This window comes from Theropithecus gelada, chromosome 16, assembly GCF_003255815.1.
Source record: "Theropithecus gelada isolate Dixy chromosome 16, Tgel_1.0, whole genome shotgun sequence".
In the NCBI taxonomy this organism is placed as follows: domain Eukaryota; kingdom Metazoa; phylum Chordata; class Mammalia; order Primates; family Cercopithecidae; genus Theropithecus; species Theropithecus gelada.
In genome coordinates, this window is record NC_037684.1 from 24,833,947 (window position 1) to 24,843,458 (window position 9,512).

The following is a 9,512-nucleotide window of genomic DNA, read 5'->3' on the forward strand; positions in this document are numbered from 1 at the left end:
TTTTTATTATTTTTAAAAACCGGAATATTTATTGCATGACTAATGGTTGAAATTTTTTTTGTTGTTTTTTTTTTGAGACGGAGTGTCGCTTTGTTGCCCAGGCTGGAGTGCAGTGGCGCGATCTCGGCTCACTGCAGTCTCTGCCTCCCAGGTTCAAGCAATTCTCCTGCCTCAGCCTCCCAAGTAGCTGGGACTACAGGCATGTGCCACCATGCCTGGCTTTTTTTTTTTTTTTTTTTTCATTTTTAATAGAGACGGGGTTTCGCCGTGTCAGCCAGGATGGTCTTGATCTCCTGACCTCGTGATCCAGCCGCCTCGGCTCCCAAAGTGCTGGGATTACAGGCTTGAGCCACTGCACCCGGCCTAATGGTTGAAATTGTTAAGATGACTCAGATGCTTCCACAGCTGCCCTTTTGGGTTTAGGTGTTTCTTCATGAAATCCATGCCTGAATCTGGTATACAGCTTTTAGGTGCCTTATTCGACTGGTCCCAGTGAGCATTTCATCTTTGAGCCTTGGCACTCCAGTTATACATCCTCTTGTGCTTGGCAGGGTAGCCACATTTGCCACAGGTCGACTTCTCTTTTTCTTTTTTTTTTTTTTTGAGACGGAGTCTTGCTCTGTTGTCCAGGCTGGAGTGCAGTGGCACAATCTTGGCTCACTGCAACCTCCGCCTCCCAGGTTCAAGAAATTCTCTGCCTCAGCCTCCCAAGTAGCTGAGATTACAGGCGTCTACTACCGCTCCCGGCTAATTTTTTGTATTTTTAGTAGAGATGGGATTTCACCATGTTGGCCAGGTTGGTCTTGAACTCCTGACCTCATGATCCACCCACCTCAGCCTCCCAAAGTGCTGGGATTACAGGTGTGAACCACCGTGCCTGGCCTGCCACAGGTCAACTTCTGAAGGTAGTAGGCCTTAGAGCCATAGTGGTGGCACGACTTGTGTGTCTTATTGCAATGCTTGCCAAGCGATGATGTTCCCTTCATCTTGCTTCTGCAGCCGAGACCAAAGAGCAGGAAATTCTTACCATCCTCTTGGCAAAAACTGGATTCCTGGAATTTCACAGGAAAGATAGGGCAACCACCTTCCCTGGGGGCTGCTTCTTGATTGCCACTGGAGGTAGTAGGAAGTGAGCTGGTAGGAAGCCAGCTGTGCCATTCTGTTTGTGTAACAGCATTAGCAGTTAATCCATTACTCCCTTGGTGAAACATCGGTCACTAGTTCAACCTCAGTTCCATTTCCTCTTCGGCCATGAGATTCCTGGGCTCTACTTCAGGTTGTCACTGGCTTGCTGTGGGCAACCTTGAGGGAGTTTCTTAAGGTGAAAAGGCTGAGGAGATGCAGCAGATTGTGGTAGACCAGTAGCTCTCAACTGGGCATGGTTTTGCCCCCCAGCCAGGGGGCATTTGTCAATATTCTGACATTTGGCAATTTGTCACAACTTGGGTGGGGATGTCAGTTACTGCTGGCATTGAACAGGTAGAGGTTAGGGATGCTGCTAAACATACGCTACACAAGGGAGTCCCCTCCACGACAATGAATTATCTGGCCCCAAATATGCCAAGGTTAAGAAGTCCTGGGGTGGAAAGGCCATGATTGTATAAGTGTCAGACAGATTGGGATTCGAATCATTGGCATGCTGTATGACCTTGGGCAAGTCACGACACTTGTGCAAACCTCAGATGAGTCAGCATAAAGCTAAGAACACAGATTCTGGAGTTTGAATCCCAGCTTTACTAACCAGCTCTGGTTTAGTAGAATTTAGGCAGATGCCTCACCTCTCTGAGCCTCTTCATTTGCTTGCTTATCTGTAAACTGACTTATTCTGTAGGGATGTTGGAAGTTAATCATGGAAAGTGCTTAGCATTGTGTATGACACACAGGTGATCAAATGTCAGCCCACATTATTACAACTCACCAGCCTTTTTCCTCTGGGAACTTCTATAGCACAGAGCTCATGTACCCACATATACAATGATATAGGGCATGGTGTACTTATTTCTACTCTGTTGGTGCCCCAAACTCCTTGAGGGCAAGGACGTTAGGATTAGATTTCTTTGCTTCCCCTAAGGTCCCTAGGAAGATGTTTAAATACCTACATGACTGTCTTTAAATTGCATGTAAATGGAATCCAAATTTTCTGTATGTTTTAACTCTTTGCTAGTTGCCTTTCAGTTAGAAAGTGTTCTTAACACCAATTAGATATTTTCTTGGTTTCACTATTTCACATTTTGCAGTTGAGGTATAAGGTTTTCACAGAATGGATCCCACTTTTAAGTTACTACTCCCTTTGAAGCCATCCAATTTGAGACAGACCACATTCCCAGCTTCTTTGCATGAGTTCTCTGTCCATGGCTTTCTCCTGCAAGGACTTAGAGAAGCAGCAACTGTTGATATGTCAACTTAGCTAATTTTACATGGGTTATCAGTCCCACTGTAGCCAAGAGCGGCAAGACTGGTGGGCATAGACTTTAAGAACTCAAGGAAGATGCTGGACGAAGCTCTCAATGGAATTCATTCATTGGCATACACCCCCAAATCATCTTTTTTTTGAGACGGAGTTTTGCTCTTGTTGGCCAGGCTGGAGTGCAATGGCGTGATCTCAGCCCACCACAACCTCCACCTCCTGGGTTCAAGTGATTCTCCTGCCTCAGCCTCCCGGGTAGCTGGGATTATAGGCATGCACCACCATGCCCGGCCAATTTTGTATTTTTAGTAGAGACAGGGTTTCTCCATGTTGTACAGGCTGGTCTCGAACTCCTGACCTCAGGTGATCCGCCTGCCTTGGCCTCCCAAAGTGCTGGGATTACAGGCGTGAGCCACCGTGCCTGGCTCCAAATAGTCTTTTATCCCTAGCAAAACTAAGATGATAAATTCTCCAAGAACTAGGATTGTGTACTTTATCTGCTTCAAGAACATTTAGATACTCTGAGAAAGACTAATTGATAGTGAAAATGAAACCTACAAATGGGGCTAAACACAGGCAGATAGAAGCCTACCTCTACCTTTCACCTGCTATACAACTTCTTTGGGACCAAGTTTCCCTTTCTGCGCCACCTTAATTGTTGTGTGACCGGAATGAAAATAGATGGGACCAAAAAAAAAAAAAAAAAAGGAAATAGAACAACACTGCAGTTAAGGTTTAAGCTGGCCTGAGGGGAGAAATCCCCAATCTGCCATTTACCACCTCTGTGATACTAGATAAGTTATTTTGCTTCCCCAAACCCTGGGTCTGTCATTTGCAAAACAGTTTTAAAGTTGTGCTTATAACTCTTAGGGTTGTGGAGGTAATGAATGTAAAATGCTTGGTTCAAATTAAGCCCTTCAAATTATTAATTTTTAGTAATTTATTAACCTATTAATATACAGTATATTAATTAACCTATTAATATAATTGCTTATTAATATATAGTTGTGTTAATATTAATATACAGTTGTGAATATATGTATTAATATACAGTTGTTACAGTTATCCTTTGGTATCTGTGGGAGATTGGCTCCAGGACCTCAGTGGATACCAAAATCCCCAGATGCTCAAGTCCCTTATATAAAATGGTGTAGTATTTGCATATAACCTATGCACATCCTCCCATCTACTTTAAATCATCTCTAGATTACTTATAATACCTAACACAAGGGGCCGGGCGCGGTGGCTCAAGCCTGTAATCCCAGCACTTTGGGAGGCCGAGACGGGCGGATCACGAGGTCAGGAGATCGAGACCATCCTGGCTAACACGGTGAAACCCCGTCTCTACTAAAAATAAAAAAAAAAAAAAAAAAAATACAAAGAACTAGCCGGGCGAGGTGGCGGGCGCCTGTAGTCCCAGCTACTCGGGAGGCTGAGGCCGGAGAATGGCGTGAACCCGGGAGGCGGAGCTTGCAGTGAGCTGAGATCCGGCCACTGCAGTCCAGCCTGGGTGACAGAGCGAGACTCCGTCTCAAAAAAAAAAAAAAAAAAAAATACCTAACACAAGGTAAATGCTATATAAATAATTGCTATACTGTATTGTTTAGGGAATAATAACAAGAAAAAAGTCTGTACATGTGCAGTACAGACACAACCATTCACTTTTTTTCCTGAAGATTTTCTGCCTACTGTTAGTTGAATCCACAAATATGGAACCCATGGATACAGAGGGCCAACTGTACTAAATCTGAAGGGAAAAGGCAAGAATCTCATTACTCAGACAAACCCACATCCTCCTGGGAGAACATGAGAACCCTCTGTGTTCTTTTTTTTTTTTTTTTTTTTGAGACGGAGTCTCGCTCTGTTACCCAGGCTGGAGTACAGTGGCCGGATCTCAGCTCACTGCAAGCTCTGTCTCCCAGGTTTATGCCATTCTCCTGCCTCAGCCTCCCGAGTAGCTGGGACTACAGGTGCCCGCCACCTCGCCCGGCTAGTTTTTTTGTATTTTTAGTAGAGACGGGGTTTCACCGTGTTAGCCAGGATGGTCTCGATCTCCTGACCTCGTGATCCGCCCGTCTCGGCCTCCCAAAGTGCTGGGATTACAGGCTTGAGCCACCGCGCCCGGCCGAACCCTCTGTGTTCTTACAGTCATGGCAGTGCTCCTTCTCAGCCCGGAGGAGTTCCCAATCACCAATGGTTGACCAAATTCCCTCTCCTCACCCTCTACCAAGGCCCTCCTGAAGGTCAAAGGACAGAAGCACCGACAGGGGTTTAGAGAAACGTTGTGTTTAATGGTAAAGCTTAGTACACCCCAGCACCAGGAATGGCGTGGAGTTGCAGCGGCAACAGGCAGGTGACCCCCACGGAGCCTCACATGGCGAAGAGGATGAGGAAGGCGACCATCAAACAGAAGAGCCCCATGGCCTCAGACAGGGCAAAGCCCAGAATGGCATAGGAGAAGAGCTGCTGCTTGAGAGATGGGTTCCTGCCAGGGACAGAGATAACTGCCAGTTGAGGGAGAGGAAGGGGTGAGGGGAGGGGAGGGCATAGGAGGGTGAGGTGAATGGGGAGTGGAGTGTTACTCCTGGGAGAGGGCCTAGCCTGCACAGATCCTGGGGATTTGGATGGACAAGCAGAGTGGACCAACCTGGTAAGTTTAAGTGAGCCAGGCTGGACACATGCTTTCTCTGGAGAAACTATGATGTAGATGAAATCAACCTGAAGGCTCCTTAAGGGAGATTCTTCAGCTGAGGCTTCCCCAAACGGTGGAATTTCCAGTGGGAGATGCTCCAGACCACCCAAACTTACCTGGCATAGCCAATGATCAAACTGCCAAACACCGTTCCAATGCCAGCCCCTGAACCAGCCACACCAACTGTGGCTGCCCCAGCACCAATAAACTTGGCTGCTGTGTCAATGTCCCGGGAGACAACACTGGTCTGGAACTCCCGTCTGGCCACCTGGAGTGGGAAGCTGCTGTAGGAAGGCTAGAAAGAGAAGCAAGGCAGGCAAGATAGCAGAGAGATAGTATGGCATAAGGACAGGTGGCTGACTCTACCTCCCTCACCCCACCCACCTGAGCTCTGAAACTGTTGGCAAACTGCCTGGTAAATGCAGAATACTCTGATTGCAGAGTATGCTGGGAATTAGTCTTCGGGTCTGTTGTCAGACAGGACTAGGGAAATTTCATGGGTTAGGCAGACCTCACAAGGTTCACCATGGGGGACTTAGAACTATTAAAGCACACAGATTCTCCAACTCTCCTCCCACTTTGGTCTAAAGACAACTTAACCTGAAGGACCCCTGTCTGGGGACATTCCTTGATTTTTAAAAAATTAATGAATGAATGGGGTTTTTTGAGTCAGGGTCTTGCTCTGTCACCCAGTCTGGAGTGCAGTGGCACAGTCACAGCAGTCTCAACCTCTGGGATTAAGCAGTCCTCTCATCTCAGCCCTGGAGTGGCTAGGACTACAGCCACATGCCACCACACATGGCTAATTTTTATATTTTTTTGTAGAGATGGGGTCTCACTGTGTTGCCCAGGCTGGTCTCGACTACTGGGCTCAAGTGATCCTCTCGCCTCAGCCTCTCAAAGAGCTGGGATTACAGGTGTGAGCCACCACCCTGGGCCTTAGGAACATTCCTAAGAGGGCTATTCCTCCCTTACCTGTTTAGATGAATTCACTGGGCTATTCAGGAAGGAGGCAGACACAGGCCTGATTAGACCCCTGGTACAGCGGATCTGTAAAATCAGAAAGCCACATCCTACCAAATCAGTCAAGGAAAAAAAAACCCTAATTGCTGAGCTGTCAAAAATGACTACAGATTTCATGAACAGAATAAGTTCAATGTATTTCAAGGTCAATTTATTCCTGTTTCTATCAGGCCTGCCCCAGAGACAGCTGTCTTGATAGCTTGATGTAGTCAGCAGTGGCAACCTTCACCATTCAAAACCATACCAAAGTTCACTCCTTTGGGCACAGCCTTAATCGGTTTTCCAGAATGGAACAAGAACCCACACTAATACCAAAGCAGGTACAGGAAAGGTTTATACCCAGATCACCGAGTAATCAGATGGGGGAAATTTTATTCTGCTAAAATACACTCACAGCTGCATACCCTAAATGGAGTGGGCCAATCAGCCCTGGAAACCGACTGGAATAGCCATCCAGGAGAGCCATCTGTAACATGGCGTTTTTGAAATACTTTTTAGTGAAGTGGTTCTCAAACTTGGCTGCACAGTGGAATCATCTGGAGAAGTCTAAAAGATACAGATGCCTGGGTTCCACCCCCATTCCCAAACTCTGATGCAAATGGTGTCTAAGGTGCAGCCTAGGCATCAGGATTTTTAAAAGCTCCCTGGATGATTCTAACACGCAGCCACTGTTGAAAACCACTGTTTTGGCCGGGCGCGGTGGCTCAAGCCTGTAATCCCAGCACTTTGGGAGGCCGAGGCGGGCGGATCACGAGGTCAGGAGATCGAGACCATCCTGGCTAACATGGTGAAACCCCGTCTCTACTAAAAATACAAAAAACTAGCCGGGCGTGGTGGCGGGCGCCTGTAGTCCCAGCTACTTGGAGGCTGAGGCAGGAGAATGGCCTGAACCTGGGAGGCGGAGCTTGCAGTGAGCCGAGATCGCGCCACTGCACTCCAGCCTGGGTGACACAGCGCGAGACTCCGTCTCAAAAAAAAAAAAAAAAAAAAAAAAAAGAAAACCACTGTTTTAGTGGGCTGTCTCTATGGCCAAGCCAGACTGGGGATAAAAATCAAATCCAGACTCTCTGACCACATTCCAAAGCCAAGATAGCTTGGTTCACAGGCCTAGAAGTTACCTTCATCACATCCTACAGCCACCTCAAAGAGTCTACATCATCAGGACGCCAAGTTCCCCTGGGTTCATTCATTAAACACTGATGGCGCCCACACCATACACCTGGTACTACAGAGCACCGCGGCGCGGCAGCTTACCAGAGCTGGAGAAATGACTAATGCCCCGGTAGTCTGCATTTTTTCAGTCTGCAGAGGGGAAAAAAAAGTAATAATTATCCCATTGAGAGCCTGGTTGTTTGCTTATAGTGACGACCTTTGGTCGTCCCCTTCACCCCCGCCCGTCCTCCCTAGACCACTCTCTTCCTTGCACCGTGCCCCAGTTGAGGAGGGCATTAGAGGTCAGAGGGACAGAGCAGCGGGTCTTCAAGGGAAAGTCATGGAGATTGGAAGTCAAGGAAAGGGGCCCAAGCCCCAGGAGGGAAATGTTGCGAAAGGGAATGGTCTCCCAGGAAGGCTGGAGGCGGACACTGGACAGGTGTCGCGCAGGGTCCTGCCCATCTTACACAGCAGTCGTCGACCCGCCCCAGCCGAGGCAGTCAATCGTTCATTACCGTTGGTAACTAACATTCATTGATAAGGCCATATCTAGATTGCCATCGCTTCTCCCAGCTCTGGGGGGAAATACCCCTCCCCACTGCCCAGCCCACAACCCTGCCTATGCTGGCTCCCGGTCCCAAGTCACCTGCACTCCCACTGCCCTGCAACCCCTGCTCGGCCCACAGCGCTCGCCCGGCTCAAGGTGACAGACTCACCTCCCAGCTTTAGCCCTTGGTCTCAGCTCTCAGCTTCCCCCACCCACGTGTCCTGGACCTCCTCCATTCTCATTGGCCGTAATATCCCCGCGTCCCCATTGGTTTGCGTCATCGATTCCTCCACTCTTACTGGCTTTCCGCAGCTGCTTCCTCTCCCTCCACAGGAGCTTCGTGGCAATTCCCGCCTCCATGCGGATAGAGGCTGGGCTTTACTGCGAGATCTGGATTACGATTGGCTGATCCCTGAAACGCTCGACCATAGAGTTGGCGGGACTCAGAGGTTCCATAACCTCGCGCACAAGATGGCGACCAAGGTGGAAGCTGAAGAAAAAGGCATGGAAGAGAGGACGGGACATGTGACGCAGTCAGACACATGACTTTGGCCCCGAGCCTTCATTCGGGCGCTTGGGCCACGGGGCGCGTTGCATATTGGGATTTGTAGTTGTGCTGGGGGGGCCGCCCCAAGGACAGCTGAGATCCCGCGAGACATTCGAGGCCGGGACAGCCGACGCCTTTGCGGTAATTCCCACTGTGGAGATTTGTGGAAAGTCCGCTTTAGCCATGGAGAGTAAAGGCCGGCTGGAAAGTCCCCAAGCGGTGAGCGCAGTTTTGTGAGCCTCAGCCGGTGTTCAGCAGTCATGGACTAGCATTCAGATGGCTTTCTAAAAAATTTGTTGGGCCGGGCGCGGTGGCTCATGCCTGTAATCCCAGCATTTTGGGAGGCCGAGGCAGGCGGATCACCTGAGATCAGGAGTTCGAGACCAGCCTGACCAACATGGTGAAACCCTTTCTCTACTAAGAATACAAAAGTTAGCCGGGCATGGTGGCGCGTGCCTGTAATCCCAGCTACTCGGGACGCTGAGGCAGGAGAATCTCTTGAACCCGGGAGGCTGAGGTTTCAGTGGGCCGAGATCGCGCCACTGCACTCCAGCTTGGATGACAGAGCAAGATTCCGTTTCGGGGGAAAAACAAACAAAAAATTGTTTATTTTGTAAAAACAACACTGAAAGGATGAAATAATATCCCTATAGAAAAACGAGCAAAGGATAGGAACAGGCAATTCACTAAGGAAGAAATATGAATTTCAGGAACGAATGTCAGCCTTCCTAATCAAAGAAATATAAGTTTAAATGCACCACTTAGTACTGCTCAAAACAGCAGAGTTCTTTTTATTAATGTAAGCCACACTCTCTCCTATATTGCTGGTGAGAGGGTGAACTAGAAAACCTTCCTTGAAAGCAGTTTGGCAATATTTATTTTTATTCGAAGGCTATGAATGGGCCATCCTCTTTGACCCAGTAATTCTTGAGTAACTGAGAGCCTTTAAGCTCTCCATCCACTTTCATCTAGTAATATCACTTCTAGAAATTTATTTTGAAGAATCAGAAATGCAGATTCTTTTAAAAAGATGTGCATTTGCAGAGTTTGTCGAAATTGGAAACAAGTAAATGTACCACTGACAGTAAAAGGTGAAATAAGTTATGATATTTTCTTTTTTTTTTTTTTTTTTTTTTTTTTTTTT

The 9,512-nt window shown here is 47.8% G+C and overlaps 1 protein-coding gene and 1 pseudogene across 4 annotated transcripts; both read right to left on the reverse strand.

Annotated features, from left to right (window-relative positions):
• Positions 1-379: 379 nt before the first annotated feature.
• LOC112610108 lies at positions 380-986 on the reverse strand (annotated as a pseudogene).
• Positions 987-4,677: 3,691 nt separating this feature from the next.
• On the reverse strand, positions 4,678-8,066 carry ATP5MC1 (ATP synthase membrane subunit c locus 1). 4 transcript variants are annotated; one of them, XM_025363155.1, is made up of 5 exons: positions 7,991-8,066; positions 7,377-7,424; positions 6,075-6,149; positions 5,216-5,394; positions 4,678-4,892 (listed from the first exon to the last, which is right to left on the reverse strand). In XM_025363155.1, exons 2-5 carry the CDS (start codon positions 7,413-7,415, stop codon positions 4,778-4,780), a joined length of 408 nt encoding a protein of 135 aa, XP_025218940.1. In that variant the 5' UTR covers positions 7,416-7,424; positions 7,991-8,066; the 3' UTR covers positions 4,678-4,777. The 4 variants fall into 4 exon arrangements, with proteins under 4 accessions (XP_025218940.1, XP_025218942.1, XP_025218943.1 ...); XM_025363157.1 differs by having other exon boundaries at positions 7,921-8,045; XM_025363158.1 differs by having other exon boundaries at positions 5,216-5,367; positions 7,991-8,044.
• Between the last annotated feature and the right edge of the window lie 1,446 nt (positions 8,067-9,512).